Source organism: Puma concolor, chromosome C1, assembly GCF_028749965.1.
Source record: "Puma concolor isolate L17-30 chromosome C1, mPumCon1.1.hap2, whole genome shotgun sequence".
NCBI classification, from domain to species: Eukaryota; Metazoa; Chordata; class Mammalia; order Carnivora; family Felidae; genus Puma; species Puma concolor.
The window spans coordinates 21,264,900-21,283,635 of record NC_141674.1 but is presented as its reverse complement, the minus strand read 5'-3'; the positions used below and the strand labels follow the sequence as shown (position 1 = coordinate 21,283,635).

General features: G+C 50.7%; 1 protein-coding gene across 1 annotated transcript; it reads right to left on the bottom strand.

Annotated features, from left to right (window-relative positions):
• Positions 1-773: 773 nt before the first annotated feature.
• Positions 774-17,173, bottom strand: SESN2 (sestrin 2). The gene is made up of 10 exons (XM_025934977.2): positions 16,682-17,173; positions 10,388-10,453; positions 8,590-8,787; positions 7,830-8,012; positions 7,503-7,715; positions 6,808-6,958; positions 6,171-6,289; positions 5,617-5,807; positions 2,268-2,412; positions 774-1,691 (listed from the first exon to the last, which is right to left on the bottom strand). The coding sequence occupies exons 1-10, from the start codon at positions 16,775-16,777 to the stop codon at positions 1,605-1,607; spliced, it is 1,449 nt and encodes a 482-aa protein (XP_025790762.1). The 5' UTR covers positions 16,778-17,173; the 3' UTR covers positions 774-1,604.
• Between the last annotated feature and the right edge of the window lie 1,563 nt (positions 17,174-18,736).

Below are 18,736 nucleotides of genomic sequence, written 5' to 3'. Positions count from 1 at the left end.
TGCCAGCCGCTTCCCCATGCCTGCACGGGTATGAAATGTGGCACGCTGAACGGGCTCCTCTTCTGTCCCTCTTCAGAGAGGAGGGTCAGAAGCAGCAGCATCATGACCCTTGCCTTTCTTCAGTCACCAAACTGGTCAGAGAGCAGGCACATCGTGCCAGAAGAAAGGCAAGGGACGTCATAATTCACAGCTTATTTGCTACAGAAAGTGCCTGGGATCGGTCCTTGGCTGCTTCTGCCTCCGAGCAATCCACTTAAATCCAGGAAGGGACAGAAACTGGGATGGGGGGTGGAGTGGGGGGGAGGTGTCCTTGGAAGGTGGCCAGGAGAGACTGACTGCCAGGGCGGGGCGTCCCTAGAGGCCTTTGAGATTCTGCAAGATTTGCAGTTCGCTGCTGGCAGGTTGGCCTGAGAAGCCCAGAGGAGACTCAGACATCACATACAGTCTCAGCCTTCAGTCTGCGACTGCGACTGTAAAAACGGAGGTCAAAGATGTTTGGCAACATAGCCCTGGTCACCTGACCAGTTTGGGCAGGACCCAAACTAGACCCTGGGGTCTCCTGACTCTCCCCCTGAGCCCATTCCTCCTCAGCCACCTAGGAAGGCTCACTCGTTGGGAAATGTCTGTGGCACAGCCGTGGGAGATAGGAGAGTGGGGTGCTGGCCTCTGTAGGGCAGGTACAGTCCCGGGCAGAACAGATTTCTCCTTGTCCTTCTCCTCAGGCATTGACTGTGGCTAGAGAAGTGAGGCCCCCAAGAACCTCACCCATAAAGAACCAAAAATACAGAGAATTTATAATACTCCCTCCTCTTCAGAAGTCAGAGGGACCCACAGACACCCCAAGCTCTCTAGAGATAATCTACTTTTTTGACGTGCTTGATCTCTCTTCTGGGGCCTCACACCATCAGGCATGGGAAAAAAAGAGTCAGAGGGTGAAGGACGTCAAAGGTGCTAAACTAGGATCAGGGCAACTAGGGAACAGGGGGCCTTCAGGCTGCCCAACGGAACGGGCTTCCGGGGAGCCGAACACACAGACCAGCTGTGACACTGACTTTCACATTGATGGGTGAATGGCAGGTGGGAGGTAATGAAATCTGGGAGTGAGGGAGGAGGAGGAGGAGAAAGGGCACAACTGCTTGGAGTGTCAGTCCCTGCAGGTGTCCGCTCCTCTCCTTCAGGGGCAGGCAGGGACTTCCCAGTCCAGGAAGGGCCACAGTACTTGTGATGCCTGCGGCCCAGCCTGCTGGCACGCGAGTCTGAGCTCAGCTCATTTCCTTCCGGTGCCCTCCGCCTCTGGGGTCAGGGGCAGGAAGAGGGGCATGGTCCCTTGTGATCTGCTAGTCCTCCTCTTCCAGCTCCCGAGGGCAGAGCTGAGATCTCTGCAGAGATCTCTGCTGAGGTCAATGCAATGATCCTGTCCGTTCTGGTGAGAAAAAAGGAGGGTACGGCTCAGGGGCTACAAGTCACACACAAGCCCACCTCCGGAGTAGGGGAGGGGGGGCTGGGACAGAAAAGGATCGGGGTCTGTCTCCAGAAAGAGAAGTCCTTGCAGGGAGGAGGATGCCCCCAGGGTCAGCTGCTCCGGGCCCAGATCCTGCTCGCAGTCAGGTCATGTAGCGGGTGATGGCACGGAGGGCGTAGAGAAGCGCAGCCTGCATGCGGGCCTCCAGGAGCAGCAAGTTCACGTGGACCTGGGGCACAGACAAGGGCTTGTTGGCAACTGGTGTCACTCCTCTCCATCCCCATCCCCCCCAGACTGCCACTTCCCCTGACCAGTCACCACTCACCTCATCCATCTCTCCCATAAAGACGCCCTGACCTTTCCGAAGGCTCGGAGCAGTTGGGGACAACGACTGCTGAAGAATTTCTAGCACATTTATCCTTATCCCCACTGATCTCTCTATCCCCCAAAGCTAAAAACAAGCGCCACCCCCGGGCATTCGTTTTCTCGTTTCATCCCCCCCCCCCCACCACCACCAGCGACCTTGAAATGTGGGCAGCATTTGCTCTCACTGTAAAGAGAACAAGCTCAGTGGGGCAAAGTGACTTGCCCAAGGTCACAATGCTGAGTGACAATGTTAGGATTTGAACCTAGGTCCTCCTGGCTGCCACTGAGGACCCCGTGAAGCACGTTCCCATTTTATAGGTGAGTAAATGTGAAAATCACACACTAGAGTAGGACTCGAACCCAGGTGTCCCAACTGGCAGAAGACTCCATCTGGGATACCTCGTTGGGTGCTGACCCCCCCTTCCCCCGTGGGCTGTACCTTCTCTGAGTGGCGGAAGTGCCTCCAGAAGAGGTTGTACATTCTTCGGGTGGTCTTCTCTGGGTAGCAGGCCACCGTCTTGATATAGACCTTGAGGTTCCGTTCCAGGAGCTGGTTCACCTCCCCGTAGTCATAGTCATCATATCTGGATGGAAAGACCCCAACAGCATCACCCATCCTCTGCTCCCAGAAGTTGACTCTTGTCCCCTAACCCCACCCTTCAGAAGGAGGAACAGCGTGTGGCAAGAAAAGGCAGAATGTAGGAAGCGGGTAGAAGTTTGGTTCCTCTTAGAAAAGTAGCTGATGTCCCACATCACAGGCCACTGCTAGACCGGCAGGGGACCTCTCCAAAGATTGCAGAGAATTAGCCATGAGCTGCATGAACATGTGCTCACGGAATCCTCAAAACTACTATATATGCTGTCTGTAGAACTATTATATATAATACACCAGATTCATCAGCCCCATTTTATAGCTGAAATGGAGATTCTGGCAAGTGAAGTCACTTGTCCTGGGAATGGCATTCAAACCCATCTCTGCCTGGCTCCAAGGTCACTACAGTAAAGGCCATGGAAGAAGGGGCAGGAGGCCTGTACAAATATTTTCCCTGGAGAAGGAAGAGGCAAAGCGAAAAAGAAATGGTATTCTTTTTTACAGACGGGCAAACTAAGCCTGGAGAAGCCGATCAACGTGTTCAAAGTCAAAGAGCAAGTTGGTGACCTGTCTAGACGCCACTTTGTCACTCCCTAGTCCAGGGAGCCAGTTAGTCATCACAGATTGGTGTGGATGGGGAAGACTGGTTGAGAACCGGAGGACAGACTCAGTAGACAAAGGCATAGGAGCAAGGACCTTGTTGGAGAATGGGGGAGCCCGGATGTGGGAGCTGGACAGGAATTAGTCTGTGCCACACTCAAAGATGTCTGTCTCTCCTCTACCTCCCCTGAACTGGAAGTCAGTCAATGACCGGCAAGAGGATGCCCAATTAAGTACAACTCAATCCACTCAATCAAATATGATTTAAACTAGCAACATGCATTTTCTTTTTTTTTTTTAGTATTTTTTTTTTCAACGTTTATTTATTTTTGGGACAGAGAGAGACAGAGCATGAACGGGGGAGGGGCAGAGAGAGAGGGAGACACAGAATCGGAAACAGGCTCCAGGCTCCAAGCCATCAGCCCAGAGCCCGACGCGGGGCTCGAACTCACGGACCGCGAGATCGTTACCTGGCTGAAGTCGGACGCTTAACCGACTGCGCCACCCAGGCGCCCCACAACATGCATTTTCTACAAGGAACACGTGCCTTTTTAAAAATGTGGGGATTTTTTTTTTGTTGATGTGATGCTTGGAATAAACCATTAAATGAGAAAAGCAAGATCATGTGTTCACTAAAATACGCACATTTGAATTTTTTTTTTTCAATGTTTATTTTATTTTTTTTGGGACAGAGAGAGACAGAGCATGAACGGGGGAGGGGCAGAGAGAGAGGGAGACACAGAATCGGAAACAGGCTCCAGGCTCCGAGCCATCAGCCCAGAGCCTGACGCGGGGCTCGAACTCACGGACCGCGAGATCGTGACCTGGCTGAAGTCGGACGCTTAACCGACTGCGCCACCCAGGCGCCCCAAAATACGCACATTTGATTAAGTGAGTAAAATCAGTGAAGTGAGTAGGAAGAAAATCTTATGTTTGTAGAATGATATGTTTTGTTTATTTGTGGGTGGGAAGACAGAAAAGAAATACTTGACAATAATAAGAGCAGGTGGGATCGTGGATGATCTTTATTTTCTCCTTTTTGTTATCTCTGTTTTCTAAATATATTCTAAATCCAGTTGTTTCTCCTTACAAACATCAAACACATATTTGAAAAAATATAATAACCATTATAATTCCAATTACACAAAAGCAACTATATCAGAAAGAAGAAAAACAATGGAGAAAGAATGTCACAGGATGTGAATGTGGGTTGTGGAGTAGCTGAATTTGGGGAAATTGGTTTTTTTCCCTTAATTCTTTGAATTTCCCACAATGTTATCAGAGTGAGATTAAAAACAAAATTGGGGGCACCTGGGTGGCTCAGTCAGTTAAGCGTCAGACTTCAGCTCAAGTCATGATCTTGTGATTTGTGGGTTTGAGCCCCCATGGGGCTCTTTCTTGTCGGCCTCTTTCTCTGCCCCTCCCCTGCTCACTCTCTCAAAAATAAATACACATTAAAAAAAAATTGATCTGTGTATATCCTTGACAGGTAATTTCATACCTACAGCTCACCCGCAAGGACTTAGGTGTTAAGGCTAGTCAGTGCACGTGGTATTTGCAATAGTGAAAAACTGTAACCTATCTACACATCCAACAATAGGGAAATGATTGAATTATGCTACATCCATAACAAAATACCATGCAGTGGTGACAAAGCATAAATAAAAGACCCATTCATACTGACAAGGAAGGCAGTTAACAATAAATTACTGAGTGAAAAAATATCAAGCATGATTCTATCAATTAAAAAAAAAAATCTACTTTTAATCAGAGGGGCGCCTGAGTGGCTCAGTCAGTTAGGCATCTGACTCTGGATTTCGGCTCAGGTCATGATCTCATGGTTCGTGAGTCTGAGCCCCACATTGGGCTCTACACTGACAGTGCAGAGCCTACTTGGAATTCTCTCCCTCTCCCTCTCTCTGCCCCTCCTGTGCTCTCTCTCTCTTTCTCTCTCCCCCAAAATAAATAAACTTAAATTTTTTTTCTTAATCAGAAAATACTTAGGTAACAAGATGAAATGTAATTAATCACATACTATGCAGAGACAACCATTATTAATTAACATTTTAGTGTATAACCTTCCACACACTTCCCATGCATGCACATATTTTTAGTAAAAAAAAAAAAAAAAAAAGAGGGGGCACAAAAAGATTCTGGTTGGTAACCAGCTTTCTCTTTTCTCAATACATTTTGAATAATTTCCCATAGCAATATAAAGAGGTCATTATAATTTGTAATACCTGCAGACTTTTTCACTGGGTGGATATAACATTATTTAGAGTCCCATACTGATGGGCATTTATGTTGTCCTTATTTATTGCTAAGAGAAGAACTCCTACTTGGAATGGAAATACACACAGTCTCTCTCTCTATATCTCCATAGTTATCTCTAGGAGGTGGGATTAAAGAGTTTTGTTTATAAGGTTCAAACAGTGAGCATACTATCTTTTATAATCAGCAATGAAATAAATTTGTGTTGAAAAAATAGTATAGGCAGGAAGAAGGGAAAAGAAACAAAGAGAAAAGGAAACAGCTGTGAGCTCAGATTGAGGACTTGTAGTGCACATAGGCCTGGATGAGGGAATATATTGCTCACCTGATACCAAAGACACAGTGGATGTAATTCCAGATGGCCCTCCGGAGCATGGAGGTGTCTACTCCACTGTGCATGGCAATGGTGTTGTAGGTGAGGCTATAAGCTGCCTGGAACTTCTCATCCAACAGCTGCCCACCCTCAGGGTAGAGCCGTTGGATCAGTGAATAGCCATGGTCTTCCCAGGTATAATCCTGAGAAACATGGGAAGGGGTCAGTGAGTAGAATCTTTGGGGCCCAAGGCTGGCCATAGGGGCCCCATTCGCTGGAGCACAACTTCACTCTCTATAATGTCTCCTTCCCACCCCACAAATCTAACCTGCTGCTTGGTCTGGGCCTAAGAAGCCAAGGAAGATGCACCTTGGTGATGACCTTCTCCCTAGAATCAGGATCCCCTGAGCTTAGGGCGCAGACATGTCCTGTCATGATCTGGGGTCTCCCATTTCCCTCATCAAATCTTGAAGGAGCAGGTGCCCGACTCTCTGAGCACTCACACCATCTACCCCTTGCTTATTCGTAAATCCAGAGCAATGCCAAGAATAGTGTGGAGAGCCTACCTGGGCACGGAAGGTGGGGGGTGCCTGAGCCCCTCGCCGGGTAAAGTCCTCATATCCAAAAGTGGGGTCCTCCACAAAGCACAGCATGTCTGGGTGTGGAGAGGGCTCCAGGATGTCAGCTAAGTACGTCAGAAAGAGGTCAAAGTGAGGCCCAGGCACGGAGTACAGAGGCATCTACTGATTCATCAGTAGGTGGCCGGTGAATGCAGAGTGGAGGGCCAGAGAAAGCCCCTCGCTACGGCAGGAGGTGAGTCAGGCCCAGGGACCTGGGGGATAAGGCCCCCAGTAAGAATACTAGCGATCCTAACAACAGTAGTTATTTGTGGAGCCACTCACTCTGTGCTAAGAGCTTTGCTTCTGTTGTCCCATTTACCCTACAAACCAATCCTTCGCATGGGAGGAGACTGAGGCCCTGAGACAGGAAGTGACTTCTCAGTGGTCACACTGCCAGAAGGGCTGACAGGTCACGATTCAAATCCAGGTCTGACCCTAAAGTCCACTCTCAGAACCTCTTAGAAGGAGTGGTTGAGATGTGGCCTCCAAACACAAGAGGTGCTATGCAGAGTTGCCTACTCCCCAGGAGAGACGGTGTCAGAAGGGGGCAGCCCCTGGGACCTGGAGGCCTATGGTCCTCTACCTGAGGGAGCCACCAGAAGGCTCTCTGACTTCTCCAGCTCAAAGCGGCTCTCCATCTCCTCCTGGGATGCTCCCTCATCCCGTAACAGGCTCTCCTGCAGCTGCCTCATGCGCTCCATCAACGCTTCCACGTCTCGGGCAGCCTCGAAGCCCTGGAGGAGGGACCCAGTGGTGACCATTTACTCCCTGGCCCCAGGAAACTCCACACCCCTTTCCCACAAGCCAGGCCTTCCTGAGTGATGGCGAAGGCCTCCTGCGGCGGCTGCGGTGCTGGGCAGCTCGCATGCTCTGTGCTTCCCAAAGTGAAGTTTAAGAAGCTACAGGACAGACATGTCTTCTCTGAGCATCAACTGCCCTCACAGGAAAGGGATGGTTAAAGTATCTGTAATTTCATATTAAAACACACAAGGCCCCCTTCTAAATAAGAAGCAAGCTTTGTATTTGTAAAGTGCTAACACCCGGGAGGCTTTAAGTCTGTGAGGCTGCATGCTGAGAGACCCCACACGGTTGTTTCATTTAATCCTCACAACTGCCATGAAGTAGAGATCTTTAGCCCCATGTCACAGATGAGAAAATGGGAGTTTCAAAGTCAACTGAATTTTCTGAGGCCTCTCGGTGTGAGATAGGGAAGCGGTGGCTTCCATCCAAGGACCATGCCAGCTTCCTCTCCCAGCAAGACCCAGCCGCACGACTTACCCCAGAGTTGTTCATTGGGTCCCTGCTGGGGGGGCTGCTCTGCTCACTGGGGGGTGAAGGTGCCTGGGGGGCAAGGCTGCCCTCTGGGTCCCCCTCAGGGAGGATGCCGCAGCCAAACACAAAGGAGGCCAGCGAGTGGCAGTGGGTGAGCAGGACCAGGGCCTGGATGAGCTCCGCCAGAGACCAGCTGTGCTCGCCCGTCTTCAGCAAGGCCTGGAGAGGAAAGGAGGCCAGACTTGCTCAGTGCCTGACCCCGGGCTGACTGCCTGACATGTCCCGGCCCAGCTCCCATGCTCCCTCTGGGACCTGCCTCTCTGCCCACCGCACCTGGATGTGCTCCTTGGTGATGAGCCACGGCCGGTGTGCCAGCAACTTGTTGATCTCGCTGAGCTTGCGCAGCTTCTCGGGGGCATGATGGAGACCGAGCAGCCACTCAGGGTCACCACCAGTCTGCAGAAACTCAGCCATGTGGGACCCCACCAGGTAGGAACACTGGTGGCGGGCGGCAGCCTATGGAGGGGGTGGACAGAACCTTGCTTGTGGATGGAGACATCACAGGCCTCACTGTTGCCTGAGAGGCGGGAAACTTAGGTTCTAACCACAGTTCCACTAGTTTGCTGTCCTACCTTAGGCAGGTCACCTGACTCCTTTGTGCCTCAGTTTGCTAGTTCGTAAAGCAGGCACTAAAAATGCCTCTCTTCGGGGCACCTGGGTGGCTTAGTTGGTTGAGCATCCAACTTTGGCTCAGGTCACGATCTCACGGCCTGTGGGCTCGAGCCCCGCACTGTTGGTGCGGAACCTACTTAGGATTCTTGCTCTCTCCTCTGTCTCTCAGACCCTGCCCCACTCGTGCTTTCTCTCTCTTTCAAAATAAATGAATAAAAAAAAATTAAAAAATAAATAAAAATGCCTGTCTTCAAAATCCAAAATTGTGTGGATAATCAGATAAAACTAGGGCTTTCCTCTGCTCAGGGCTGCCTCTCTCCTGTCCCATGAAATGAGTTCAGGAAGCACCCAGCAAAGAAATCGAAAGACCAAGTCCCCCCACGTGGCCACCCGTACAAGAGTTGGGCTCAGACAGGCTCACCATGATGGCAATGTAGTGGCGCCACGAGCTGGCCAGGGGCCCATCTGTGTGCAGCAGGAGGTAGTGTAGACGCCAAAAGCTGCTAAGGTAGTCAGGGTGCAGGCCCATCACCACCGCCAGGTTGTCCACTCGCCCCAAGGACATCAATGCCTCCAGCCTCAGATGTTGCTCCAGGCTCTCTGCTCCCTCCCGAAGGACCTGCCAAGCAAAGGTGACCAGAGGGTGGGTTCCCCTCCTGCCCTCAACACCGAAGAGACCGAACACATTCACTGCGTTGGGACTGAGAAAACTAAAAATGACCATGTCCAAAAAAAGGAACACAGGGGAGGAAGAGATAATTCACTAAGTGATTTCCTTTCTCAAGGTTACAGATCTAGTAAATGACAGAACGTGGACTGAAATCCAGATTAGCAACAAAACCTATTTCTTTTCTCAGGACTGGTTATTGGGGCACCTGGCTGGCTCAGTCGGGGGGAGAGTGCAGCTCTTGGGGTTGGGGTTCAAGCCCCACGTGGAGTGTAGAGATTACTTACGTAAATAAAACTTAAAAAAATGAAAGAGGACTGGTTATTTACAGATGAAAAAAGAAAACACAAGAACAATACTTGAGTTTAAAATTCTGGGCTAGACATAAATAATCAGCAGGTGGCTGTTTGCTTTCCATTTACAAAGGGTGGAGAGGGAAGGGGGGGTGGTTAGATATTTGCCAGCTTAGGAAAGCAAAGAGGACGACAAAAGAAAACATTTGTTTTGTTCACCGAAGACCAAAGAAATAGGAGGAAACTTATTTTTACATTTTGCTGCGCAAGTGTTTTGAGGATAACCCCACTGCCACCAGCAGCCCCACACCAGAATGTCAGCTACAAGATGGCAAGGATTTTTGTCTGTCTTGGCCTCTGCTGTACCCTCAGCACCTACAACAGTGCCTGACATTTAGTCATTCAATAGACATCTGTTAAATAAATGAATGAATGAGGAGCACCTGGGTGGGTCAGTCAGTTAAGTGTCCAACTCTTGGTTTCGGCTCAGGTCATAATCTCAAGGTTTGTGAATTTGAGACCCTCGTCTGGCCCTGCACTGGCAGTGTGGATGGAACCTGCTTGGATCCTCTCTCTGCTCCCCACCTGCTCACGCACATGCTCTCTTTCTCAATATAAATAAATCAGTTTTTAAAAATAAAAAAAATTAATGAGCGATCTGACTCTGTGGATTAAAGAAGTCTCTGTTGTAGTAAGTGAAAAAAATAAGGAACGTGACAATAACCTTGCCCCCACACCAAAGGATGTAAAGTATGACCTTGGTTCTATATGGAAAAAAAAAAAGGCCCAGAAAACAGTGATAAATGGTTAAGTAACAGTGATTATCTCTTTGGGAGATGGGATTACGGGAGACCAAAGCTTTCTGAAACATAAAAAGGCTTTCTGTAAGGAACAAAATAATACTTTTGAAGTTGAAAAAAAAGCAATATATGTATAGTCAAGGAAGAGCAGTTAGCATAGACAGTTCTAGCTTCTTAAGGCAAAAAGTCCTTTTTCTGGGAATCAAAAGTTTATTACCTAGCAGTGTCATTATCACTTTATCTCTTTGAGCCTGTTTCTTCCTAGCAACATGGGGTTGTGATATGCATGCTCCATAGAGTTCTTTGTGGGTTAAATGAGTCAGGAACCTGAAAGGGTAGTTTCAAAGCTGCTATTTCAAGAGCTGGGCAAAGATACCCCCCTACTCCCCACCCCCACACACAAGGTCCCATGTCCATTCTTCCCAGGGATCAAGAATTCCTAACCCCTTCCAAACTTACCTCCTCCACTGGGATGAAGGCACTGGGCCCTCGGGGACCTCGCCGAGTCCGACTTCCCCTCTGCTCCTAGAAGGAAATACATCATGGCTGTTGGAGGTAAAAGAGAGGACTAGGAGCATAGTTCACTCTCCATCTTTTTCTTCCTACCCAAGAAGCCACACTGAGCTTTTCAAACCACCCTTTTGGTGCACCCTACACAGAGGACTCAGGTGGGAGACGCACACCTGTTGGCAGGTGGAGAAAGGGTAAGCAAAAAAGAGGGCTCGCCCCACAGGGTGACTTCTTCAGGAACTGGGCAGGGACCCAGGAGCCCCAGTATTGGGTGGGAGGTGCGTGGGGAATGGAGATATATAGCCACCATGGTGCACATCTCTAGGAGGCCACCTTTTTAGCAGCCTTGGAGATTCTATACAAGAAACCCCCTCATTTGCATCCTGAAGCCAGGTTACCAAGTACCTTAGATTCCCTATGATGCAGACTCAGTTATTCTCAAATGCTCCCTTCTCATCCTTCCCACCATCACCACTTCATAGACTACAACCATCCCTTGTCTGGATCACCACCCACAGCCTCGCCGATGGTCTCCCTGCCCCTGTGGCCCTGCCCTCTCCTACCCATCCTCTACCAAATTAACAAAGGGAACGAATAAAGAAAACATCTTCCCTGAACTATACCTCTGGAACTAGGAGCACATTGAACGAGTCCACGACATGGTGGTTTCCAGGAGGGCGAACCTTCCGCAGCCAAAGGAAATTTCCCTAAGTGCAAATCTCATCAGCTGGCTTAAAACCCTGACTCCAGCTCCCATTAGCCTTCCGGATAAATTAGTGGTTTAGGTCCCCTGCTCTCCCACTGGTCACTCCTTTTGCACAACTAAGAGTCTTCCAGGTCTGGGAACCTTCTGATGACCCTTATCTGTGACCCCACCGTTCCTAGTGCTTTTGGTTCTGAAACCATTGTCTTCTAATTGTCTGATTCAGGTCTCCCTGATACCAGATCACATTCTGCGGAAGGCAGGGCCAGGTCATTCATACTAATCTGTGAAGGAAGAAAACAGAGAAAGCAGAGAGGCATGGAGGGAATCCAGGCAGGGCATAGAAAGCTGACGGTAGCAGCTATTCTGACCTCATGTACTGGAGACTCTTTAGAAACCATAGGAGTCATATACTCACTAAATCTGCTCCTAGTCTGAGAGGTGGGGTTCAGAGAGGATGTTTTATTTACTCATTTGTTTTGATAACTGGGAGGGAGGCTCTTCTCGGTGCCGGCCTTGGAAACAGTTTACCCAAACCAGAGTCATGCCCTCACTGGACAGAGAGGGCGTCCCCCTAACTCTCCCTCCTCATTGGAAACCGGACTTAATATCAATCCCCAGGTGTCCAGGGAGTAAAGATTATAATTGAAACTTCCTCCTCAGATGGTCAAAAGCCTCTTGAGGGAAGCAGAACTCTGGGGCTCTGAAAGCCCACACAGAAAGAACAGTGGGATCTGGAAGTCCCAGGTCTGAGTACCAGTTCTGTTACTAACTTGCTGTGTGACTCTGAGAAGGTGACTTAGACTCTCTGGGCCTTAATCTTGGACAAAAAAGGTAGTTGGGCTAATGTCTCGGGGCCCTTGCAGCCCACACTTCTGGGAGATACCAGGCGAGGCTGGTCCAAGTCCAGTACAGAAAATTACCACAATCTCCAAGCACTCACTTTTAATCTCCCTCCTCCCTCACCAAAGGAAAAAAGCCTAACAGCTAGGTCTAGGAGATAAGGACTGCTGACTCCACAATCTGGGCCTCCCCCTCAGGGGACCAGAGGGCAGATAGAAAACCATAGGTGGGGGGACCTGGAGGGCTTCCCCCCCCTCCCCTGGGGAGGAACAGCCTTAGGAACCCTTTCTCTCTCCAAAATCTGCCCCAGGAGCTGTCAAGGGAAGGAACTGATACCTTTAGGTGATAGGTCTGGACCCACCAATATTTTCATTCCTAATTATGATGATGGTGACACCATGATGATAATTATAGAGTACAGTTAAACGATAGGGGCTCTTGACCCAAACTGCCTGGGATCATATGACAACTCCACCACCTATTATCTATCTGCTAGCAGTGTGAGCCTCAGTTTCCTCACCAAATAATGGAGATAATAGTACCCACTTTCACTGGGTAGTCATGAGGATTTAATGAGATAATACCTCTACAGCCCTTACCCCTTACCTCAGGAAGTACCTCTATGGCACTAAACACTTAATAAAAGTCAGCTACCGTTAATCTCATTGTAATTTCAAGCAAGGGCTTCTCAACCCAAGCAGTATAAAATCCCGTTTAAAAAGATGCCAATATCAAGGTCCCACCTCCGATTCTAATTTAATTGGGTGGGGCCCAGCATAATTTACAGCTGGGGTGGAAGGCCATTGGTTCACACCATTTATTGATCATTTTCTCAAGTATAAGGCACTGTGCTAAATGCTTCCCAGGTGGAATCAGAGTTAATCTGTTCACTCGACAAATATTTCTGATGACTACAATGCAGGCAACAAGAGAACAGGGGTGAAAAGACAGTCTCAGCCTTCACAGAATTCATGATCTAAAGGAGAATGACAAACAGTGAACAGGCTTTCAAATCGCAGATTATACAAAGTAAATGAAAAAGATCAATGAGGGAGTGTATGATGGGGTGGGAGTATGCAATATATTAGTTTAAGGAGACAGGGAGAGCTACTGAAGAGGGAACCTTTGAGTTGCTATCTAAATATCAAATATCTAAATGAGTTGATGAGAAAGCAGCAGGGCCCATAAAGATCTAGGGGATCAGCATTCCAGCCAAAGGGAACAGAAAATACAAAGTCCTGAAGGCAAGACCAAGTAGATTCCAGTCCAGAGCTCCAATACCCTGAAAGTTTCTCTGACCTTGACACCCAGAACTTCAGGGGAAGCAGACAGGGCAGGGTCCTCCTGCCAAGAGATGATGCCTCCAAATCAGCCCTCCCCTATTTCCTGGGGTAGGAAATCAATAAGGATGGTAGTAACAACACTGATTACCATCAGCTAAGCATTTTACATGCATTTAGGGTAGGATCTACTACTACTCTGAGGGTTCGCATTTTACAGACACAGAATAAGGCTCAGAGAGGTCAAGTCAGGGTTTGCACCCGGGGTTCACCAGAAGCTTCTCCTCCCTGCCCACATTCCGAGGGATCCACTTTTCCCAGTCACAGCACCTGTCATACTGTGTTGTTTCTTACTTTGAGGGCACACACTAGATCCGGCTCCCTGTTACCCCAGTGACACTGAAGTCCCTCTGGGTGGGCCCTGAACAGGCAGGCAAATTGTGAAGAGGATCACCCCGCCCAGCTCAATGCCTGGCTCCTAATTTAAGCACTCACTAAATGTTAATTTAGTAGCTCAGGCATTTGCACACAGGTACTATATAATCTTCATCAGTTTTGGGGGTGGAGGTCTCTACGTTGCCCACAAAGAAAGATCAAGGTTCCAAAGGTTAAGCACCGGCTGACGAGTGGCCAGCCTAGGATGTGTGCTCAGTTCACTTTGGCTTCTAAGGGTTCTGTCCATCACCCACATCAGCCTCTTGGAGTAGGCCCAGCCTTATTCTTGGTCTTCTATCCAGAGCCGGCAACCCCCAGGACTCAGCTACAGATACCTATGAAGTCACTCTACCAGCTGGGAAAGGAAGAGATTCGCCCCCAACAACACCCCATGGGCAGCTGCCTGCAGAACTCGGATCCTTGTCTGGGTTTACACATGGGAGGGAGACCAAGAGCTCAAGCAGCTTCTTCCCTCCAGCCTTGGAAGGAGGCTGGTGTGAGTGGCGCCATGGGCTGGGCACTAGGCTAAGTGCTTTATACATCTGATCTGGCTGATTTCTCACAACTACCCTGAGGGAAATAGGTCTTATTATTCCTTCTTCAGAGACAGCTCATTGAGGCTCTTTCGGAGTCCTGTTCCAGACGGGTTCAGATCTGGCTTCAAAGCATGCACAGCTCTCAAGTGTCAGCTGAGCCAACAAGGGGCCAAGAGTTACAAGCGCTTCTCAGGTGCTAAGAACAGTGCTAGGGATTTGACCCCAGAGTGTCTCTAGTCCAGCAAAGTTGACACACAAAACGCCCGATTACAGGACTGTTACATTATGGATAGCATTAAAGCTCCAACAACAGAGAAGCAGGCCTGAAGGAGGGCATGCAGAAGGGACTTATGGGGGGTGGGGGGAGGGAAAGCTTCCCAGAGGAAGTGATGTTTGAGGAAGTGATTCTAGAGCCCAAGAGGGCTCTGAAAACACACTACCAGTCCTAGAGTGAAGTCCTAGAGTCTGTAGACCTTGACCCCTTTAGGTTAAGGGCATGTGGTGAAAAGATGAGAGTCGAGGGGACTGTACATGTGGGTCTTCCCTTGGGCCCAGGGCACCAGGCTCTGTAAGTCCAGCCGCCCTGCTGTCTTCTAAGGATTCTGCTTAAAGTAGACATCTTCCCAAGGTCTTCTTTTCTTGAGAGAGAGACAAAAAGTGTGTGGAAAGGGTTCAGATATCAACATCTTTCTCCTGCTGCTGACAGTGGCTTCCATCTAAAGGCCACTCCCTCAGAGCCTGCCCAGACCACCCGAGGCACTCTCTTCTCCCCAGGCCACTTCCCAGGCACTCAGAGAGGGATGGGCCGGCTCTCACCTCAGGCAGGAGGGACAGGTTCAGGCACCCCATTGTGACACACTCTGGGGAAAGGGAAATGACCACATTCTAACAATACCAAGCATATCTGACTCAGTTCCAGGCACTGTGCTTCAGCCTTTGCTTGTATTCTGTCATTTCTCCCAACAATCCTCAGGGATACTATCAAATTTCCATGGGAAGAAGTGGCAGATCAGAGTTGTGATCACTTGGCTATGGTCACACAGCCAGCAATGGGAACGCTGGGACTGGAACCCAGCACCCCTCTAGTGGCTAGATGCTCTCAATAATAACAAGAAATCCAGCTCCCACCCTCCAAGAAAGAAATGGACCGAGGGTAAAGTAACTTGGCCAAAGCCACTCAGCAGAGAAGTGACAGGCGTGCGTTTCATTCCTCCACATTGGGGCTCCTAAACTCTGGTGGGGAAGGATAAACAAGCCCACAGAAGACCCAGGACGCAAACCATCCACTGCTGGAGGTGGGACCCCTAGAAACCATGCTGCTCAGAGAAGGGCAACGATTTCTCCAGGGTCACACAGGACTGGCACTTGTCAAGACTCCCAGCCCCAGCAATACACTTGCACCACACTCCAGGCCTGGAAATAAAAACAAGCAAAACTATGTAGTGGCAAGCACACTAGGGAATCCTAGAGGCACCCAGGCCAAAGAATGAGCTACTTGGTGGCGGTGAGTGAAGGGAAGTCTCTCCGTAGCCCTTCCTGGGCCTCAATTTCCTCATCCTGGAAAATGGGGCTACAGTGTAGCTCATATTTTGCTAGTTTAGTCCTGAGGACTCGGAGAAAAGGCAAAACCTGGAGACCAGAATCTAGTAGGGGTTTAAGAAATGATTAGATGTCCATTGTCGTCGGGGGTGGTGGTGATGGGTGTGGGGAGGGAGCAGGAGGTGTGTCAGGGTAGGCCCAGGCTATTCCTAGCTTCACCGCAAAGAGTCCCGGCCAAGCAAACTTCTGGGACCCGAGACCAGTCAGCAGGGCGCAGGCTAATCGCCGCCCGCCTTCGGGAGCCGCGTCCAGGATTTCTCCCCTTCTCCCCCAGCTTCGGCCGCCGCCGCCGCGTACCCGGCAGCTGGCCAAGGCCCTGGAGCGCCCGCTCTCCCCCGCTTCCTATCGGGGGTGCAGGTGTGGGCGGGGGACGAGGTCGACCTCCGTTGGCAAGTCCCAGGTGCCCCAATCCCCGCACTGGGAGACTGGCACTGGGACGTATCCTAGAAAGAGTCCTCCGCCCGCCAGCCCCAGCCCAGAGGAAGGGAATCTGCGGAAGGGGGCGGGGAGGAGGAGTGGTCGGTCGAGCCGCGGCTGCCGGGATTTGCCTGGACTTGAAGATTCTCCGGTCGAGAGCCCAAACCCGAGATAACCTCGAGAAGGCTCCCCTCTCATTGGCCAGGAGTCCTAGGGAGCCAGGGAAGGTTCCACAACCCGGGGGGAGGGAGCGGAGGGGGCCGAGACTGCCAGTTGATGCAACCCCATTCCTAGTTTACGCGCCTCCACTCCCCCTCCCCGAGCCGGGGCGGGGGGAGGGGGGCAAGCACAGACTCAGCCCGGGACAGCCCGAAGCCCGGCCGCGGCTCGGGGCTCAAGGGAAGAGTGGCGTCGCTCGAGCGCTGCTTACCTCTCCGGCCCCGGGGCCGCCGCCGCCGCCGCCGCCGGGGGAGAATGGCAGGTAGCCCTTCAGCTGCGCGCCGCACTCGGAGTCTGCAACGATCATGCTGTGTGCCAGGATCCGGCCACGGCTCGCCGGCGACCGGTGCACCCGAGGGGGTTTTGTACAGACGCACGCAGGAAGCTGGGACTGGGGGCCGCTGGGGAGGTTCTAGAGCCCCGGGATGTCTCTCGGGGTTCCAGAACGCTCCGAAAGCCCAGAATCAGGGAACAGCCGCTGCTCCGCTGGACTCTCGCCCCGGCCGGCTTCAGGAGCGGTGAATGGCCTCAGGAACCTGGGATTGGCAGCGGCCCAGGGGTTTTTACGGCCCGGAGTACCTCGGAAGTCCGCAGTGGCCACGGCTGCTCGCCAGCCCAGCGCTCCTCAGCGCATCCCCGCCGCGGAACTGCCAACGCTCGCCGGGCTCTGATACCAGCAGCGCCGCTCAGCCCGCTGCGGTCCTCGGGGGAGGGCGGGGACACAAAAGCCCGCGCCGCGGCCAATCAGATGCCTGTTTCCCGGGGAGGCGGGGACGACACCTCCCCTTGGAGCCTACTGCTCGGCCAATCGGCACCGGGAAGCGCCGGGGAACTCTGGGAGCTGTAGTCAACCCGGGATGAATGCTGCAAACTTTCGCAAAAGGGTTTAATCAGATCGTTGGCAATTTCAGACGAGAGTGACTGCCAAGAGAGTCATTAGAGCTGTGTGATGAAACGGGACTTCACCGGGCTGGGCCGGAGAGTCGGGTGTGAAGTCCCTCCCAAGTATGTTCCTTAGTTTTTCAGTTCCTGCAGGGACTGGTTACGGTTAGGAGAGGTGGTGCTAATTACAGAGCCAAACCCCAAATCTTTGGAGATTAGAACAGAGCCCTGTCCCCCTGGCCTCCGGGAGAGCTCCACCGTAAAATGTACCAGGCACGGGAATGCATCGTATTTGTGGGGTCCCTGGAAAAGCCTTCATTCATTGAAAGGTCCTTGGTAACCTCATGTCTAACCTCAGTCCCTATTGCTGCAGTTTCCTCTCTTCTGCTTCCTCGGGGCCTCCAGTCCTGTCTTCCATTCCGGCCACTCCCTTTCTAGAAACTTTGAGGTAAGGTGTTCTACTGGGTCTCTTCTCACATCTCTCTCTCTGGCCACTCCTTCTCTGACTCCTCTTTTTCCTTCCACCCCCTGGAACGTGGGTGTTCCCCGGTTTCTGTTTTTATCCCTCCTCTCTCCAGACACACTCTTTCTGATCTCATCCATTTCCTGGACTGCAATGCTCCATTTGGGAATAAGTTGCTTCTACCAGCACTTCAGCACCTCAAAGGTGAATTCATCTCCTGTTCCTTCCCACAGCCTCTTCCTTGACAGTTTTTCTTTAGAACTCCATTTTTTGTTTCCATCTTGAAGTCATTGTTTACTCTGGATAGAGAATCCTGGCAGGAGCAGGAGCGAGGGTGGACTAGATGACCTCCAAGGTCCCCTCTGAGACCTTATGAGAGTAGGCTTACCACTCCAAGGATGACTCTCTAATTTGGTCTCCTGCCTCCAGCCTCTTGGAAGAAGGAAATGAATTTCACCCTCTGCTGAGCAACCAAGGAGGCACTTGGACCGGGGCTCTATTATAACACTTACCCCACTCTACCTTGTATTGTAATTTTCTGTGTACGTGTCTTTTTATTAATGTTTATTTATTTTTGAGACAGAGAAAGAGGAGAGGGACAGGCAGAGATAGAGGAAGAGAGAGAATCCCAAGCAGGCTCCACGCTGTCAGTGAAGAGCCCCATGAAGGACTCCAACTCACGAACCCTGAGATCATGATCTGAGCTGAAATCTAGAGATGGAGGTTTAAGGACTGAGCCACCCAGGCACCACTACATGCATGTCTTATCTGACCTTTTTGATTATAAACTCTTTGAGGGCAGGGCCCATGTCTTGAAATCTTTGTCTCTGCCTTGTGCCACCTGTCCTGCCAATAATATGCCCTTGGTGACTGAATCTTTCTTTGAATTGAATTCCCCTGTAAATTCCCATATGTCAGATT